Source organism: Candida tropicalis (assembly GCF_000006335.3).
Source record: "Candida tropicalis MYA-3404 genomic scaffold supercont3.2, whole genome shotgun sequence".
Lineage (NCBI taxonomy): Eukaryota > Fungi > Ascomycota > Pichiomycetes > Serinales > Debaryomycetaceae > Candida > Candida tropicalis.
The window spans coordinates 280,434-299,980 of NW_003020049.1; the positions used below are offsets into that span (position 1 = coordinate 280,434).

The 19,547-nt window shown below is 32.2% G+C and overlaps 8 protein-coding genes and 4 non-coding genes across 12 annotated transcripts; 4 read left to right on the forward strand and 8 right to left on the reverse strand. All coding sequences in view use genetic code 12, as the record gives it.

The window, feature by feature from the left end:
• Positions 1-411: 411 nt before the first annotated feature.
• CTRG_06299 lies at positions 412-503 on the reverse strand. Its single transcript has one exon. It is a non-coding gene; the product is annotated as a tRNA-Glu (tRNA).
• A 711-nt stretch (positions 504-1,214) lies between these two features.
• CTRG_01212 (flavin-containing monooxygenase) lies at positions 1,215-2,870 on the forward strand (the record flags this gene model as incomplete). The annotated part of the gene is made up of 1 exon (XM_002546861.1): positions 1,215-2,870. The coding sequence occupies one exon, from the start codon at positions 1,215-1,217 to the stop codon at positions 2,868-2,870; it is 1,656 nt and encodes a 551-aa protein (XP_002546907.1).
• A 133-nt stretch (positions 2,871-3,003) lies between these two features.
• CTRG_06298 lies at positions 3,004-3,087 on the reverse strand. Its single transcript has one exon. It is a non-coding gene; the product is annotated as a tRNA-Phe (tRNA).
• A 208-nt stretch (positions 3,088-3,295) lies between these two features.
• CTRG_06297 lies at positions 3,296-3,369 on the reverse strand. The gene has a single exon. It is a non-coding gene; the product is annotated as a tRNA-Arg (tRNA).
• Positions 3,370-3,799: 430 nt separating this feature from the next.
• On the reverse strand, positions 3,800-5,017 carry CTRG_01213 (proteasome regulatory particle lid subunit; the record flags this gene model as incomplete). The annotated part of the gene is made up of 1 exon (XM_002546862.1): positions 3,800-5,017. One exon carries the CDS (start codon positions 5,015-5,017, stop codon positions 3,800-3,802), a length of 1,218 nt encoding a protein of 405 aa, XP_002546908.1.
• A 262-nt stretch (positions 5,018-5,279) lies between these two features.
• On the reverse strand, positions 5,280-7,193 carry CTRG_01214 (uncharacterized protein; the record flags this gene model as incomplete). The annotated part of the gene is made up of 1 exon (XM_002546863.1): positions 5,280-7,193. The coding sequence occupies one exon, from the start codon at positions 7,191-7,193 to the stop codon at positions 5,280-5,282; it is 1,914 nt and encodes a 637-aa protein (XP_002546909.1).
• Positions 7,194-8,813: 1,620 nt separating this feature from the next.
• Positions 8,814-11,147, forward strand: MNN24 (Mnn24p; the record flags this gene model as incomplete). Its single annotated transcript, XM_002546864.1, has 1 exon — positions 8,814-11,147. One exon carries the CDS (start codon positions 8,814-8,816, stop codon positions 11,145-11,147), a length of 2,334 nt encoding a protein of 777 aa, XP_002546910.1.
• Positions 11,148-11,363: 216 nt separating this feature from the next.
• On the forward strand, positions 11,364-11,467 carry CTRG_06260. The gene has a single exon. It is a non-coding gene; the product is annotated as a tRNA-Leu (tRNA).
• Positions 11,468-11,645: 178 nt separating this feature from the next.
• Positions 11,646-12,716, reverse strand: CHA1 (Cha1p; the record flags this gene model as incomplete). Its single annotated transcript, XM_002546865.1, has 1 exon — positions 11,646-12,716. The coding sequence occupies one exon, from the start codon at positions 12,714-12,716 to the stop codon at positions 11,646-11,648; it is 1,071 nt and encodes a 356-aa protein (XP_002546911.1).
• Positions 12,717-13,574: 858 nt separating this feature from the next.
• On the reverse strand, positions 13,575-15,680 carry CTRG_01217 (uncharacterized protein; the record flags this gene model as incomplete). Its single annotated transcript, XM_002546866.1, has 1 exon — positions 13,575-15,680. The coding sequence occupies one exon, from the start codon at positions 15,678-15,680 to the stop codon at positions 13,575-13,577; it is 2,106 nt and encodes a 701-aa protein (XP_002546912.1).
• A 226-nt stretch (positions 15,681-15,906) lies between these two features.
• CTRG_01218 (uncharacterized protein) lies at positions 15,907-18,345 on the forward strand (the record flags this gene model as incomplete). The annotated part of the gene is made up of 1 exon (XM_002546867.1): positions 15,907-18,345. One exon carries the CDS (start codon positions 15,907-15,909, stop codon positions 18,343-18,345), a length of 2,439 nt encoding a protein of 812 aa, XP_002546913.1.
• On the reverse strand, positions 18,338-19,066 carry CTRG_01219 (uncharacterized protein; the record flags this gene model as incomplete). The annotated part of the gene is made up of 1 exon (XM_002546868.1): positions 18,338-19,066. One exon carries the CDS (start codon positions 19,064-19,066, stop codon positions 18,338-18,340), a length of 729 nt encoding a protein of 242 aa, XP_002546914.1.
• Positions 19,067-19,547: the final 481 nt, after the last annotated feature.

The following is a 19,547-nucleotide window of genomic DNA, read 5'->3' on the forward strand; positions in this document are numbered from 1 at the left end:
TGTTTTCTTGACCAGTGCCAGCCGATGAGAAATCAGCTTCTTACTTGGTCAGAAAATGTGACATAGAACACAAGTCCTGCAGGGGTCAGTGGTGCAGCAGACGACGTGTCGGCAACAATTACGCGGCCTCGAATTAAATTTCCTTCAGGCGGCTCTACCTGGTATAGGGGTCGGTCGAATGGGCTTAGTTGTTAACTTCATCTTAAGAGCCAGGCTAGGATGCTTGCCTATGGTTCGCTTCTCTTTCTTTTATCTATGCTTTACATTAATGCACTCGTGCAGTGCTGAAGCCCCTCAAAAATAACTATATTCTCATTAAGTATTCTTATTTTTTGTTTTAAATTTCACCAGGGACTCTAACAAAAAGATACATGATCAACAAACTAAAAAAAATTCCAAAAAAAGAAAGGACTCCCTTACGGGGAATCGAACCCCGGTCTGCTCGGAACTTTAAACCCAGAGGATTTGAAAGCGAACCGTGATAGCCACTACACTATAAAGGAAATCACTTGTTAGTTTGACAAATCTCAGTTACTAATATAGTTGTAGTTTGAGTGATTGCTGTCATCATCATTTAGTTCCATAATGTCTCAGTAACTTTTTGACAGGCGCTGAATATTACTACCACTTTGAGTTTTTTTTTTAACTGTTTTAGTAAATTTTTATTCTCATAAACTATTTGTCGTACGATTTATATGTCATCTGTGTCCTTGTCCTTGCAAATCATGCCATAGTACATCTGAATTAATAAACTTATATGTAATGCAAGAGGGTAACCCACCTCACAATTAAAGTTAACTTGTAGAACCAAATAGCCCACACACAACACCCCAGGCTAAACAGTCCATTGTAGCCAATAATCTACTATACAATATAGACTTTGGTCGTTGTATTATATGATCCCAATCATATGTTATGTTCAGTTTTACTCTCTCAACAAAAAAAAAAAATATCTCCGATATTGTTACTACCCCACTTGAACAGGGCATGTGAGAAACAGGGGAAGGAATGCATATGATCAACAAAACTTTCACCAAGAACAATTCAAATGGGGGAGACCCACATTCCCCTTTTGTTCCTATATAAGAAACTTCTATTTTCCTTTCGAAAATAGTTTCATTAAATTTGTCAACTTTTTCTTTTGATTTTTAAATTTCCTTAATTTGTTATCACAAGTAGTACTGACTGATATTTTTTTAGTCCTCCCTATCCACATGTCGTCTATTACTTTAACTAAAGAATCACATAAACATCCAGAAAAATTTAGAATCAAGTATCAGGATTGTTCAGATATCTTGGGTCCACATCGTAAAGAAAGATATACATATAATGAAACATTACCAACTATTGAAACTTCATCAAAAGTTGCCATTATTGGTGCTGGTTTCAGTGGAATTGCAACCGCAATCAAAAATTTAAAATACTTAAATGAAGAAGATTTTGTCATTTTTGAAAGACATGATAATTTTGGAGGTACATGGTATGCCAATACTTATGTTGGTTGTGCATCTGATATTCCAGCTGTATTTTATAGTCTTTCTGAAGTATTGGTTTCAAACTGGAGTAAAGTTCAACCGCCACAATATGAAATGGAGGAATATATTTTAAGAGTCGTTGATCAATTCAAATTGAGAGAAAAAGCTGTGTTTGAAACAGAGATTAACAAATGTGAATGGAACGATGAAGAAGGTGTTTGGACCATTACTGCTCATAATGTTAAAACTGGTCAAAAAATTATTCATAAAAGTCAAATTTTAGTTACTTGTCAAGGTGGATTGGTTCATCCTAATCAATTTGATGTTGAAGGATTGGATAATTTTAAAGGTGAATACATGCATTCTGCACTTTGGGATCATAGTATTGATTTCAAAGGTAAAGATGTTATTGTTATTGGTAATGGATGTAGTGCTAATCAAATTGTACCTAGTTTGTTAAATAACCCTGATTACAGTGTAGGATCATTAACTCAATTAATTAGATCCAAACATTATGTTATGCATCCTATTCCAAAAATTCTTCATTGGTTGTACAATTTGTTATCATTTAATTATTATGGTATATTGTTGGTTCGTTGGATTGTTGTTATTGCTGCTGAAACTAGAATTCCATTGTTTAAAGGTGAAGGTATACTTGCAAGATTTGTTCGTTGGATAAATACTAGAGCGGCGGTTCATTACATGAGAAAGAATGCTCCAAAGAAGTTTCATGATATGATTATTCCAGACTATAAGATTGGGTGTAAGAGATTGATTTTTGATTATGACTATATTCCTTCATTGAATGATCCGAGAATTGATGTCAAGAACACACCAATTGATAAAGTTGTTGAAAATGGTATTTTATTGAAAAACGGGGAATTGATAAAAGCAGATATCATTGTTGCATGTACTGGATACGATGTGGTAAAGAGTTATTTCAATTATGAAATCATTGGCCGTAATGGTATTGATGCTAGTAAGATCTGGAAAGAAGAAGGTCCAAGTGCTTATAGAACATTACAAGTCAAAGAATGCCCAAATTTGTGGATGATTACTGGACCAAACTCAGCCACTGGTCATTCATCAGTAGTGATGGCGATCGAAAATGGTGTTGATTACTATGCCAAAACAGCAAAGCCAGTTTTAGAAGGTAAAGCCAAGTCGGTCAGAGTGAAAAATGAAGCGTATGATAAATGGTTCAATACAATTCAAGCTGAATTGAAGAAATCAGTATTTGGAACCCCATTTGGTGGATGCATTTCATGGTATGCTAATGAAAAGGTCAATGCAACAGCTTATGCATGGAGTCAGGCTCATTATTGGTGGATCACACATTTCCCTAACTACAAGGAATTGATCTATGATAAAAGTGAACCAAAAAAGGACATTTAAGTATATGGGTAGGAATAATTAGAAATAATAATAATAATAATAAAAAAGAAAATGCTGTTATACATTGCTAAACATGTAGTGGAATACTATGTCATCCGATTACGTGTGGGACAATTTATGGCAAAAAAATAAATGCAGCTTCTGTGGCTCGAACACAGTACCTCCAGATTACTAAAGAATCTTCAGTCTGACGCTCTCCCAGATGAGCTAAAGCTGCTGTTATTGGAATAAGTGAAGCTCCTCGGAACTCCACACTTGCAGTATGGTTTTAACACACAAATTAAAAAGTTTGTGAATTCAGTGACTGGAACTCTTGATGAACCTACACTGACAATTCAAAAGAGACACCTCCACCAAGCAAATAAACTCGCAGTAGTCACGCTGGGCTACAAAAAAGTAGATTGTGTTTGGTGAGAAAAAAAAGAAACCCTACCTGGGACTCGAACCCAGAATCCTTTGATTAGAAGTCAAAAGCGATAACCAATTTCGCCAGCAGGGCAATCTTCAGACAACTGTACCAACTGTACTGATCTGTTGTGTCAAGAAAATTGGCACATACTCACACCCAGTTAGTATGCGAGAGTAAACATTAGAATTGTCGCTAATGAATATGAAACTTCCTAGTATTCTGTGGAGAGATTTCAGTGAGGATCATAGCATGTTGTTATATTGTCCTACGATGATTTATATCTATAATGCTATATTTTATAGAAATGACCAATTTCCGTTTTTTCTTACTAGAAGTTTGCAACATATTTTTACTAAAAAGAATGCATCAGAAGCATATTCACTTTTAATGACGAGTGACAACAGGAGACTGTTATCGGTATGCAATCTATAAGTCAACAAGCAATTGAACATTATCATCTCTACATTATCGTTACATCTAGCAACAGTGACTACTTGTATTCTTAATTTATACATTAGTTTTACATACCAGCCCAAACAGTACCACCATTCTCATATACTGTTTTACCTAATTCTTCAACCTTATTATCCCATTCAACCAAATGATTATACAAAGTTTTCACTTGATTCAAGTTCAAAATTCTTGGTTGTAACCAAGTAATAATCAACAATTCTTGTAATTGGTTAATATAGCCTTGAATTAAATTCAATGAAAAACATTTAATAATCAAATGCTCAACATCATTCAATGGAGTACCAGTAAACTCACTAATTTCTTTAAATGTCAATTGCTTGTTAGTTGTTGACTTAGTAGATATCAATTCTAATAATGCCATTATAATAATTTTTTGTCTTAAAAACAATTCATGTTCTTTCAAAAATGGTGATTTGTTAAATGCAATTTCTAACCATTTGTTAAATTCTAGCAAATTACCTTCATTCAAATAATTAACCAATTTAAACTCTACTTCATTTTCATGAATATCCTTGACAAGTTCATGAGAAATCAATTCTCCATAATTGTATATCTTATCACCCAATAATGCAGCAATGCATAATTCATAACATAATTTAGATTTTTCTTCTGCATTCAAATTACTAACTGATGATAAATACAACAATCCATTTGTGTAGTAATCATTGTAGTTACTTAAAATCTTGCAATGTTCACTCTTTGTTAAATAATAAGCAGCATTAATTTTAGAATTCAAATTATTGTTCAAATTTTCAAATTTAGATGATAATTCAGTTAAAATATCTTCAGCATCATTCAATTTATTCAAAAGTAAATAATAACGAGCAATTTGTAATTTAACATAAATAATGGCCTCATCCTCATCAACTAATTTTTTAAATTCTGGATCCTCTTCATCTTTAAAATTGTGTTCTTTCTTTAAATTAGTTATAAAATCAGTCTTTAATGTCAACAAAGTGTCCAAAGTTTGTTCATTATCTTCATAGGATTCCAACAAAAAATCAACCACTTTAATTGGATTCAACTTGGATTGAAATTGTCTAATAAACAAATTATAGAATTTATTTTTCAAGTCTGGAGTAATTATCGTAGAATCAAAGTGATAGTATATTTGATCTAAAACTTCAGTTAATTGGTGCCATAATTTACGTTCGTAAAAATCTTCCAATTGAAAAACAGTATTGATCAATTCTGCATTTTCAGATTCCAGTCTAATAGTAGCCAAGACTGTTGAAACTTCAGTATCTATATCCATTGCTGACATTCTTTTTTGTTTTGTTTTGGGAGTTGTTCTTTGATTGAAGTTAGAGTTTTGGCTATTTTTCCAGATTGTCAATTTTTTTTTCTTTCTTTCTTTCTCTAATAATATTTCATACTCGATTTGATAGTTGCCACCAAAAATAGACTTCCTAATTAGGAAATATCGCGCACTCCAAACGTTAATTAGTAATTAACTACAGTAAGTATAGTGCCGTGTAGAACTTGTATATATTTACATATACACATATAAAATAAATTGCAAACTTCTAGTTCACTTCTCTTGTTTCATTAATTAAAGATTCTTTAAATTCTTGCCAATTAGTCAAATTAGCCTCAAACAAGTTCTTACAATTCTTGATGTAGTTGATCATTAAATGTAACCACTTCTTTTCCAATTTAACTAAAAATTCCTCAAATGTAGTAACCAAAGCTTCTGTCAATTTGTGCATGTCTTGATTGCATAATTCTATCAATTGATTTAGTTTGTTCAATTCTTTTTCTATATGGCTAAGTTTAAACTTAATTGATGCTTGATGGTGCTGTTGGTGACTTTGTGGTGGTTTTTGTTGTTGTGATGAAGAAGCAGTAGTTGTACCTGTATTTGGATCTTCTACTGGGAGTTGGAAATTAAATTTCTTTGTTTGATTGTTTCCACCAAATAATCCATACCAAGATGATTTTTTACCCAATTTCTTAGATGACAAATTCTTTAATGCATTGTTAATAGTTGGACTGTTTAATTCTTTCAAATGATCAAAACTTTTTGCTGTTGTATCCATATCATCTTGATTGTTGGCATCATTACCGTTAATACTGCCTTCAGAATCATCAGCATCAACAGATCTTCTTGGGACTACAGAAGTACCCCCAATGTTTGTTAAATTTATCAATTGTTGAAACTTGTTGAACTTTAGCTTGTACAAAATTTTAAACTGTATGACCTTATATTTGTAGAACTTTATTAAGTTTAATGAACCGTGGAAATACAAAATCATTTGATCGACTGGTTCTTGCCATTGAGGAATTAACTGATTCAAAATAAAACTTTCAAAATTAAGAAAAGATTGATCCATTGTTGACCCAAATTTCTCTATAGCTTCCAGTAATTCGTTATTGCTTCCAGATTTTTGTTGATAAACTTGTAACGAAAAGTTGTTTAAATTTCCACCCAAATCAATCAATGTATCAACCAAGCTCCTGTAACTCTTTGTTGTTTTAACATTCAATTTATTCAAATCAGAAATATTCTTGATCGTTTGATGGAATTTGATTTCAAATTGGATGAGTTCATCAGGAATGGAGAATTTTAAGTCTTGTTCAAATCCCTTCAACTCATACAACTTTACCTGATCGTTTAGTTTATACAAATCATCATTAATCTTCTTCAAACTAGATAAATTGTCAATATTTGAATTGAAATCAAATCCATTAACCACTGGTAACAAAGAGTACAATCCATTCTGATCAGCAGGATTGATTGGATTAGCCAATAGTAAATTATCTGGAATTAGATTAACAGGTGGTTCATTCAACGCATTATACCAACACAATTCATAATTTGGATCAAAAAATTTGTGCAAAAGGGGACAATTCTTTAATTTCTCATCCAGTTGAAATATCAAATCCTCTAAAAACATTTTAAAGTATCTCTTTCTCATTTCGATAATAGAGATCTCATGGGAATGATTGATTGTGTTTAACAAGTAACTTAAAATTGAATGTTTTTCAGGAATGGGAGGGATAATTAATGTTGGGAATAATTTTAACAAATTGTCTCTTAATGATTTAAATTCACTATATCGTCTTTTAACCACAATTTTTGTATCTTTGGAAGATAATTCTATTGTGTATACTATAACCGAAGAATTGACTAACTTTTCTGAGTTGACAATATCGACTTGCAAATCAGAATCGTTCAATAATTCTAGGATTTTGTTAGACAACCCAATGGTGCTGTTTACCAATTCATTATTAGGAAATCCATTTGAGGCAACACCATTACTTGCTTGTGATTGTTGTGTCTGTTGTGCGTTGTTGTGTGGTTGCTGACTACTCTTGCCATCATGTTTCTGATCTGTGGTTGATGTCGGACGATATGGGTCACTTAATATTGACGGATTACCATAAAAAGATGGATTGTTGTCTTGTTCTATGTCTTCGAATAAATTATCAGTTGACATCACTGCTTGTGATTTAGATAGATAAACAAAAAAAAAAGGTAGGATTGGTCTAAAATAAATAAGGGAAAAAGGGAAAAGGGAAAAGGGGAAGAAAAGAGAAAAAAAAAAAAAAATTCTGATAAGAAAATCAATGATTCTATTTTTTTCTATGGGTTTGGTTTTATTTTGTTTAGTTTACAATTTTGTTTTGTTGTTTGGTTTGGTTTGGTTGTTTGTTGTGCTTTCACTTTCATTTTCTCGCTCGCTCACACTGTTTGCTTGTTAAGAGGGGCAAATATAAGAAACTTTACTAAAAAAAAAAAAGACGTGACGTGTGTGTACCAAATAGGAATACACGTGATCGTGAACCCACAGAGTTATCTTGATAAAAGGATGTTTCATCAATTAATTAATTCAGTTGTTTAGATGGTTTGTTTGAGTATGATCGATGTGAAGTAGTAACACTTAAAATCAAATAGAATAAACAATGGTCTATATTTAATTACTCACAGATTTTACTACCATTGATGAATTTATATATATCTTTTTTTTTGAACCATTTGACAACCAAAATCTAAGTTTCGTCTAATTTTTACAACAAGATATTGTAATATTGGTTGGTGGTTATTTATACTCAAACAACTACATCACGAAGTTATTGTTGTATGTTACAAATTTTTCAAAATTAAAAACTTAAAGTATTTCGTCACTAAACATGTTACTTTCCATGTAAATCAACATACTAAAATCCGAAACACCACTTGAGTTTGTGCAAAAGGAAACACAAGGATTGCAAAGCAACCGAGCTACTGATTTTCATATTTCCAATATAACATGATATTCCTGGTTTTACAATTGAATTATAAAGATCAACATCATAACATCAACTCCGTGATTTAACTAGAAATGTTGTACTAAGAATATTAATTCAGAAAACAGAAAAGATGCTACTACTCAACTTACAACTACAAAACTTGTCCTTGAGTTGCTCGCTCTTATTTTTTTGTTTATTCTTCCCCCATCAATTCTTCAATAGGGTTTAGCTTTACGAAAGATGCTGTGAACATTGAAAAAGTTAACAAGCCAGTTGTATCTCCCACCAGTTGCGTAGAAGGACATATGTGAAAGATTACATAAGGACATCGGTATTAGATTTATCGTTATCAGTAAAAAACAATGCAGTTTTCGAGTGTTGGTTATTTTAGTTTTGTGCGTGTTTTCGTGTGTTCAAACGTAATAAGGATATTAGCACAATATGCACGACTTTTGATCTAAGAAAGGAAATTCTGCAGGGAACAAGGCTTCATGTACCACTTCAACATTTACAGACTACTACTGCCGATTTAATGATGAGGAAAAATGACACAATCAGAAACCAAAAGAAAAACAACAACAATCAATGCATGGATACTTTTGAAACTGAACAGGTATCGAAGATGTTCATTGCTTTTCCCAAAAAGTGTGGGCAGGATAGAAAAACTATTAAACATTGCTAGTTGATAAATACATATCACAAACTTAGAACAATAAGGTACAAGAACAATTTAACAATGCAATATTAGAAATTTACTCCTTTTTAAAAATTGTATGGCTGTTTATTTTTAGTGACAATATGAACCAACGTTGCTTGATTTACACACAATGATAAATTTTCATTTTTCTTTTAGTAAATTTTTAATTTATTCTTCAGGATTAATTTTTTTCTTTTCTCTCATATACTTTTTCATCTTCGAAAGTTTATATTTATCACCTACGAGTCAAGAGTTGTTTTCTTCTTCCTTTCTTCTTGTTTTTTTTTTTTTCATTTTGCTTACATTTGTTCATTTTTTTTTTATTATTTCACACGTGGTATACATCACAACCATGATAGCCTTTCCCCTTTCATCAAAGATGATCAGGTATGCACTCATAACTTTATTGCTGTTAACGTTCATAAACATTTTCGTGGCCCTACAACGATCTCCATCAGATGCCATCTTTTCTTCAAGAAATATCATGAACAAAGTTTCCGATATAAAACAAGCTTTGACTATGAAGCAATCTGTATTGACAGACGAAGATAATGAAGTGTATTCACTCGTTGGTTATCACCAGGATCTCGATACAAATCTAGTTGTTGTGCAAAAAAATTATCTAAATGATAAGTTTGTGGCCTCCGATAGGGTTGGTCATTTCTGGAATTTTTTACAAACTTCTAATTTTGATAGAGATTCAAATTATGATTTGAAATTGATTAATGGGTATAATTACAAGAAAATGATCAAGAGCTTGAATGAAGAAACAGAATTACAATTGACAAACTCTTTTGTCGACCAATACAGGATGGAGAATAAATTTGTTGAAGCATTCAAACAATTTTTCACAGATTTGTTTAAAACTATTGAAGATTGTAAACCAGACATAGGATCCATCAACAATGAACAGCATTACCCCAATTCCGACAAATTAGTGAAGTACTACCAATTGGTAAATAAGTTACTGGATGAAGATATGAAAAAGATAAATGTCGATAGATTACTTACTCGCAAAGGTAAAATTCCACTATATGGTGGGCACTTGCGTGAACAGTACACCGATGAATTGATAAGAAATAAGGAATTATTGTCCATGTATTTGACATTGAGTGATGCAGAAGTGACATCATTAAAGAACTCACACAAGAAGTTTTTGAAGAAGATGATGCAAGATTGGCCAGAAGACTTGTTCAAATTTAATAAGTTTAATAAATTCATGAAAGGAGATGGTATAGTTTATTTGGGAGGTGGGAAATACGACCAGTTGGCATTTTTATCCATCAAGATGCTTCGAGATAATGGATCTAGATTACCAGTAGAAGTTATTGTTCCGTACGCCAAAGAGTATGATGTACAATTTTGTGATAGAGTATTACCTACATTAAATGGTAGATGTAAGTTGATGACTGATTATTTGCCAAAATCTTACATTGATCAGATCAAAGGGTTTCAATTGAAGAATATTGCCATTTTGATATCTTCTTTCAAAAGAATATTGTATCTTGATGCAGATAATATCCCAATAAAGAACCCAGATGCATTTTTCACAAATAAACCATTTACTGATAAGCATCTTGTTTTATGGCCAGATTTATGGAGAAGATCTACTTCTCCAGATTTTTATAAAATTGCCGATATTGACGTAGACAGTGGTTTTAAAATGAGAAATTCATACATTCAAGGTGATCCAAGAGGTAAAAGGACAGACCCTGTATTTTATTCGTTCCATGATTGTAAAGGAACCATTCCTGAAGCAAGTTCTGAAACTGGTCAAATATTAATCAACAAAAGTATCCATTTCAAGACTTTGGTGTTATCAATGTATTACAACTTTTATGGACCAGACTTTTTCTACCCATTACTAAGCCAAGGAGCTGCTGGTGAAGGTGACAAAGAAACATTTATTGCTGCAGCACATAAGTTGAACTTACCTTATTACCAGGTGACGGAATTCCCTAGAGAGTTTGGTCCTGTGAATGACCATACAAAGAAACATGAGATCTTTGCCATGGGACAGTATGATCCAATCATAGATTACTACATGTCAACCAAGAGTGACGGAGGTGTTGATTATGATTCAACATTGCCTGAAAATTACGCCAAGAGTGACCAAGACGATACCTATTCAAACTATGATTTTCATTTGCACAGATCGTCATCTTTATTCTTCTTGCATGCCAACTGGCCCAAATATTATTTGGAAAGATTATTTTTGCACAATTATTTTGAAAACAGAGGTCCAGTTACGAATCATGGAGATAGAAGAAGAATGTATGGTAGTGAGCTAAAGAAAGAGTTGGGTGGATATGACTTTGAGTCGAAGATCATGAAACAGTTGCTTTGGTGTTATTGTGAAGAGCCAATGATCGATATGACTGGAGTACCAGAAACGGGAAGCAGCAAGAGAAAGGACGTGTGTCGGGCAATCACACATCATATGGACTTTTTGAAAACAGGATAGGCGAGCTAGAAGGATATGCACAATAGACAAGAGTGTAAAATAGAACTTTGTATGAAGAATATACATAATTGGAGAAGATCCAGATAATATAATGAACGTGAAACCATGTGTAGTTGTCGATCAGAGACAATCAGATGTGATTTGCAACAAACATCAGGTTAGTAATAAAGATAAACATAGTTTTCTAATGGGGCGGACTTCACCTGACATGAAATTGGAGGGTTGGCCGAGTTGGTCTAAGGCGGCAGACTTAAGTTGTTTAACAATTCGAGTTATCTGCTGGTGTGTTCACCGCGCGAGTTCGAATCTCGCATCCTTCACCATTTCTTTATTTTTTTTTGCAATTTTTACAATCTGTAGTTATTTGTTCAGAACCTCCAAGATGACCAACTGTCAAAGATTAGTGGGTTTTGTTAGTTAATCATAAATAGAGCAGTCTTACATCTTGAATCATCTAACTATCATGAATAAATTAATAATACACACAGAAATATTCCTCTATAATTTGGTTTCGGCTTTTCTGATGATTTGTGGGAAAGTAGTAAGGTCAGCATCAGTAGTACATGAACCACCACAAGCAACAACTACCACAATGTCACTTGGTTGTAAGTGACTGAAATTCTTGTACAATAAATCAATTCTATTGTAGGCAACAGATAAAGCAGCACCACAAGCAGGTTCCACAGTTTTTTTACAACACTTGTTGAAAGCGAGACAAGCTCTTAATGCATCAATGTCATCAATGACTTCAAGCTTGGATTCAATTGTGGATTTGTCTTGATAATATTCTAATGTTTGTTTAGTGGTATAAGAACAAGCTAATGATGTTGCCATGGAATTAACAGATTTTAATGTAATGACATCACCAGCTTGTAAACTTTCACTTAATGTTGGAGCTTGTTTAGTTTCAATTAATAAAACTTCTCCACTAACCTTGTTGTTTTTCATACCTTGGTAAATACCATTATATAAACCACCACCACCAACAGAGCATACCATTCCTTTCAAAGAAGACAATTCTTCTTTTGGTAATTGCTGACAAACTTCATCAACTAATGATGCATGTCCTTGCCAAATCAAAGGATTGTTAAATGGATGGCAATATACTGGATGAATTGAATTCAAATCAATTGAATTCATAAGATTTCTTAAATGTTTATCAGCTTCATTAATGGTATTTCCAAATAAAATGATTTCAGCTCCATAACTTTTCAATTTTTCTTGAACCACCAATTTGGAAATAACTGGTAAAACAACAGTACATTTAACCTTATAGAAATAAGCCAGATAAGCAGCTGCTAAACCAGCATTACCACCACTTGAAGCAAAAACATGGATTTTTTTATTTGGATGATTAGTAATTGCATTCTCAATTGATTTTTGAACCAAATGACCAATTCCTCTTAATTTAAAACTGCCAGATGGTTGTTCTAATTCATTCTTGAAAAAAACACGACATGGTGGTTTTATAGGTAAAATATCTGTTACTTCAGATAATGAAGTTTGAATATATGGTTGAGCTAATTTTGCGGATGGTTGCAAATTTACTGAAGTAGTTGTACTAGACATGTTGAAGTCAAAATGCTGCAAGACAAAGAAAAAGAAAAAGAATAATTATAAATTAAAATAAATAAATAAATTAATTAATTTAATAAATTTTTAACTCAGTTGAATTGAACTTTTATATATAAATCTACAGATCTCATCCTCATCGGCCCTAACCTGTGTCTATGAGTTAGAGAGGGAGAGGAGAAGAGAAACAATTTTTCTTTTTTCTTTTTGATCCTCTTGAATGTTAGGAATTAATAAACTACACAATGTACTAATCACCACACTTTCACTTTTAGATACAGAATTTGTACCGCAAGTAACCAGAAGAGGTTAATTCAGGAAACTGTGTACCGCAGGTTTTGGCTTAGAAGATAAAAAAAAAAAAAGAAAACTCCACCGGAAGAACAACCCCGGTGGCTAAATCTGACTTCTTTGCAGATCGGTTGCAAAAAACAAAGTCAAAATGAGTTTGTTAGACTCGGGAAAATGACTTCGCTTAGTCATTTTGCCTTACGATGATGGAACAAAACTAAATGAAACAACAGATTCCCCAACTTATTTGTTACACTAAACACAAACATTCGTTAGTCACGTCACGAAATATACAAAATTTTTAGACAAACTTCAAAACAAGTGTACAACCATAGGGCGTTTCCCAAGTTTTTGTTTCATTAGATGCTCTAAATTTCAAGGTAGGGGTTTAAAAGCAGCATCAGTTGTGACATGTCAATCCTTTAAAAAAATTTCTTCCGCGCGGTTTTCATACTTTGGTTCCGTGTAAACGATGACTTGTATTCTTGTCTTGTCAATTCTACAGCTACAGTAATATATATAAAAAAAAAGGGAAACAAATAGTTTATCTGATATTTTGTAAATTCATTTCAAGGGATAGATTCTATTTCCTGTAATATAACAAAAATCTATCATCTCTAATAATTCTTTAGTAATCTTACCCATTTTTTCATCTGGAATTATGTATCTAAATAAAGCCAATTCATCGGTTTTATTATTCATTGCTAGTAAAGGTATATTGGTCAATTGGCATTGCATCCATCCATGACCCAGTGTCGACAGTATTGTTGATTTCTCACGAATTGTATCATCAGTTCCCACCTTGAATGTTTCTGAATAGTATTTGGCATTGATTGTCACTTCAGCTTTCTCTGGGATTTGCACATTAAGTTCTGAATTTAATTTCCTAAGTTGGTTGTACATTGTAATCAAGCAAAACTTATCAACTTCATCCTCAACTGTTTTCCCATCATAAAATCGTAATATCAATTTTCTCAAATAGACAACGATTGAATTCTCAATGGATTGTTTGTAATCATCGATTTTTTTGATAATAGGTTCAATCTCATCAGGATTATCACGTACAATCTGGTATAATGGACTTTGTAACAACTTTGCTAAGACAAAACGATATTGAGCTTCAATGACACGAGGATTCTGAATAAACTTCAGCTGTAAAGTAGACTTGAAATCTCCCAATGGCTCTATATCGGTACCTAGTTGTATAGCCACCAATTGCTCTTCTGCATATGTTTTCATTTGCTCAATAAAACGGTTACTTCTTTCCTTTCTCAATAAACTAAGATCGTTTGAAAAAACAGGAAGATTCTGATAATTGGATAAACAGAGTTCAACAACTTTTGCCACAGACGATGTGTTCTTCACTTTGTTACCACTACCTATCGGTTCACTCAATTTTAAAAACTGAAGTCTTACATCCATAAATCCAGGTGTTTTGTAATTAATTGTATCCCTTTGAGTTATCTTATATGCCATACCTATAATATCATTGGGTAAAGCATGAAGAGCAAATATTCTGAACCATGGCTCAACATTTTCAGATTCTTCATTGGAATTAGATTGGAATGCATACATCGATTTGGTGATAAATGCATTAAGGGTTTTATCCAATGCAACTCTGGCTGTTTCTCCCGTAATGAGGTTATGTTTTAAAGATATGATATCACCCGAATCGAAAGGAACTATCAATGTTAGTATTCCATTGAGTACACCAGAAACAATTGACGTTGGGGTTGAATAGTTATCGGTATTACTTTCCTTAAAAGCCAACAGTTCCAATTCATAAATGAAAATTTTCCCCGTGAAAGTGGACACTAAATATGTTTTACCATCATATTCCACGTACTCATTTCGATGGTTTTTGAATCTGGTAGCTTTTGAAAGTTCCTTCGAATTTTCTAAATTATCCGCAATTTCAAAAACAGTCAACGAGTTATCAAATCCAACTATTGTCAAGTATTTGCTATTATTTGACCATATTATCTTTATAATATCTATAGCAACTTGTTTTTCGAGTTTCAATTCCGTATCAAACGTAATAGGATCGATTGTAAAAATAAGTAAAGAATTACTATGATCAACAATTGTCATTAACAAGGATCCATCATGAATGCTAAAGGTGAAATACTTAATCTTCAATTTCTTGTAGACCTCAGAACGAACATACATATTTTCTGTATCTCCTTTAACTTCATATTTGTTTGCCAATATATCAAACATGTTAATTCTGACAGCCATTGCATTCTGTGTATTCTTTCTTCCCAAAACTAACAATTCTCCCGAATTGAATAACAATCCAAGCAAACTGTCTTTTGAATTTTCGAAATTAGGTGTCCATTGTTGTAAAACAATATTAGGATCATATGCAACTAAATTTAACATTTCTTCATTATCTTCAATAAGTACTTTATTAAATCTACCAAGTGGTAACAACCCAATCAGCTCAGTATTTAATAAATCTGAATCTGAAAACATTTCCTTTGTTTCAAACATAATTTTCCCTTCCCTACCTTTTATGGTTTGAAAATAATTGGGTAATCTTGGTTCTAAAACTTTTAAATTGGTATACAGATTTAACGATATTTGATAATTATCAGACCATGCAACTGGTGTGTTTTGACTAGCAGCTAATTCCACACGGTTTATCTTCATGGATTTTGCCAATGACATGATTTTATGATAATAGTGAATCCAAGTAGTCGTTTGACTATTGATTGGAATTGTTGTTGTTTTTTTTTAATGGATTTTTGTTTTGAGTAGATGTGTGATACGCGCAGTGAAAAAAAAAGACTCATCAAAGGATTGGAACAAAGGCTCGTAAATATTGGGAGCTACACATCATTTGCTTGTATACTTTAATGGTAACCAACATATATAATTGAGCCATTTCTTACAGATGTCTCTTAAACCATGTGGAGAAAAATATAATCATCCTTATGAACCTTATGATATTCAAGTTCAATTAATGGATGCCATTTATCATACAATCGATGATGGATACAAGATTGGATTATTTGAAAGTCCCACAGGTACTGGTAAAACATTATCAATAATATGTTCCACTATGACTTGGTTAAGAAACTATAAGAAAAACAATACTTTTCAAGAATCCATGTCCCATGACAAGGGTGATGTTGAAGAAGAAGAAGAAGAAGAGAGTGACGATGAACCGGAATGGGTAAAACAAGCTTATCAAAGTACAATTGTGAATAGATCAAAAAGCAAACTTGTGGAATATGAACAGTATCTTGATAAGATTGAAAAGGAATACGATCAAAATGTACGAAAGGATCAGAAATTAGAAGATAGAAGAAGAATGAAGAAACAGAAACAACAAGAAACTGACGAATCTTTTCTTCCGACAGATTATCATAGTGATTCAGACGAAGTCGGTAATACAGAAAATCAAAATAAGGCTATCACCAAGGAAATAGATCAATTAATGAAGAAATTTGAAAATAAAGATGAGGTTAATTATATAAATGAATGCCCTATTAAAATATTCTATTCTTCCCGTACACATTCTCAATTGAATCAGTTTTCAAGTCAATTAAGACTCACTCATTTTGAGGCGTCTTTTGAAGAACTAAATGAAAGAACAAAATATATACCATTGGGATCAAGGAAACAACTTTGTATCAATGAAAAAGTCCGATCAAAAGGTAATGATCAAAGTATGAATGATGCATGCATTGATTTGCAACGAAACTCTAATGGATGTGAATTTCTTCCAAAGAATTATATGACTTCGAATGTTACCAAAGATTTTGCCGATTTAAGTTTAGCAAAGATTAGAGATATTGAGGATTTAGGAGAGTTGGGTACTGAATTAAGAATATGTCCTTATTACTCTGTTAGAAGAGGGGTTGAATTAACAGAGATTATTTCTTTACCTTACCAAATGATTTTCCAAGATACTACGAGAAGGATACTAAATTTAGATGTAAAAGATGCAATTATAATTATTGATGAGGCACATAATATCATTGATACTATAACCTCGATGTATTCATTGAAAATCACAGCAGATCAATTAAACAAAGTCATTAAATCCTTAAAAGTTTACCTTAATAAATTTTTGAAAAAACTAAACAGTGGGAATAGAATAAATTTATTGAAACTAATCAAAATTTGTCAATTGTTGTTAAAGTTCTTGAATAACAATCAAGATGTAAGACCTGGTGATGAAATCAAAGCAGAAGATATATTTAAAGATTCAACTGGTGATTTGGTCAATATTCATAAGTTAGATCAGTTCTTATCAAAGTCTAAAATTGCATACAAGATTGAATCATATATTGAGAAAACAGAAAATGAGTACAAAAGCTGTTCTAATCCGCTTTTATTTACGGTCATTAATTTTCTTAAAAGTTTAACAAACTTATCTCAAGAAGGCAAGTTTTTCTGGGATAAATCTAATAATTCCATTTCTATTAATTATATGTTATTAGATCCCAGTGCTGTATTCAAAGAAATCGTTGATCAAGCAAAATGCGTTTTGTTATGTGGTGGTACTATGGAACCAATGTCAGATTATGTCGATTATTTATTTCCTAGTGTATCCAAGGAGAAGATTAATAGATTTACATGTGGTCATGTTATACCTAAGGAAAACTTAGAAGTTTTTCCTGTTAAGCAATTCAAGGAATTTCAATTTGAGTTTCTGTTTGACAAAAGAAATAATCCAGTTCAATTGAACGCTTTAGGGAGATTTATAATTGAAATATGTCAACGCGTTCCTTATGGGCTTGTTATATTCTTTCCAAGTTATAAATATCTAAATCAGGTATTAGAGTCATGGAAAAATGGAATTTTGTCGACCATTGAATGTTACAAATCGGTTTTCCAAGAGCCTTCTGATCCATCTAAAGTGGAATTCACTTTAGGACAATATGCATCTGTGATAAATACAGAACGAAAAGGAGCTATATTATTTTCAGTGGTTGGTGGTAAAATGTCGGAAGGTATTAATTTTTCAGATGATCTAGCAAGAGCAGTTGTGATGGTAGGACTACCATACCCAAACGCTTACTCTGGTGAAATGGTAGCCAAGATGAAGTTCATTGAAACTAATGTGTTGCAAAATGGTGGTACTATCCAACAAGCCAAGGAGAAGTCAAGAAATTATTATGAAAATCTATGTATGAGAGCGGTCAATCAAAGTATTGGAAGAAGTATTCGTCACATTAAAGATTATTCTACAATTTATCTAATTGATAAGAGATTTGAATATCCACGAATACAAAGTAAACTAAGTCAATGGGTTAAACAAAGAATAAATAACAATACAAACATTATGGAACAAACGACTGAATTTTTCAATAAAATTAGATAGGAAATATGACATCACTTCGTAATACCCATTTTTCTCCATTTTCAACAATTTCAGCCTCATGTTTCAAACAATCGTCTCCATGTTTATGTAAAAGTGCCATTCCTTTACTTGGATGTATATTCAAAGGTGGACATTTACGAATTTCAGGATAAAATATTGTTCCACCCCCTTTAAATTCTTCATCACCGGTTAAATAAATTAATAATGTCCATTTAGTACGGCCATTTTTTTTTCCACTTGGAGGTATTGGACAAACAACAGAATCATCATAATGTTTATTAAAATGATGACCTTTTTTGTATCGATAAACACGTAATTGTGGATTTAATCCAACGCTTTCTTTAAATATTTCATTTATTTCACCTAATTCTTCATCTTCATATGGATTATTTAATAAAATTTGTTCAAGATATTTCCAAAGTATATCTGCAGATATTAAATCTGTCATAGAAGTTCTATCATTAAATCTAACTGCATATTCTTTACTCTTAATAATCGGTGTGGTTTCTAAACTAAGTTTTGTTTCAAATGATTTAATCAATTCATTACATAATTCCTTGGTGAAAAAATTTCGAATAACGATGATTTGATCATCAATTATGGATTCAGGTTCAGGTTGATAGTAACTTTTGCTAAGGGATTTCGGTAGATCGATAAATGTTTGTGGGAAAGTATATCTAGTAGCAGTAGCACCACTACTAGGTTTCTTCTTTGGGGGCATATTAGTTGTTTTCTTTAACAAAAAAAAAAGAAGTATTGTATTGAATCTATTATATAAATTATAAAAAGTGTTTTGTTGCTACTTATTTTTTTTTCTGTGTGTCACTGAAAAACATTTCCCTCTTGAAAGTCACTTGTCTTGAATAGCGCTTAAAACATACAATTCTTGAAACTACTGTTTGAGCAGAAACCAAACCTATGATTAGATTAATTCACCGTAAATGCCCATAGATAACATATCACAAATGACAATGTTAAGCAGCATTCACAAGATTACACTTGTGATGAGTAATAGTCTGGAGGCATTCACTTAGAACAAGTGAATATATAAGGATAGAGGATAAAACCTCAATTCACAATAAAACACTGATTTATATTCTAAATTGCCTAATTCTACATAAACTGAATTTTCCCAGGTTTGGGGGAAATTCAAGCCTTTATAAACTTATTCAAATATAGTACAACCGAAATAAAATCAAACA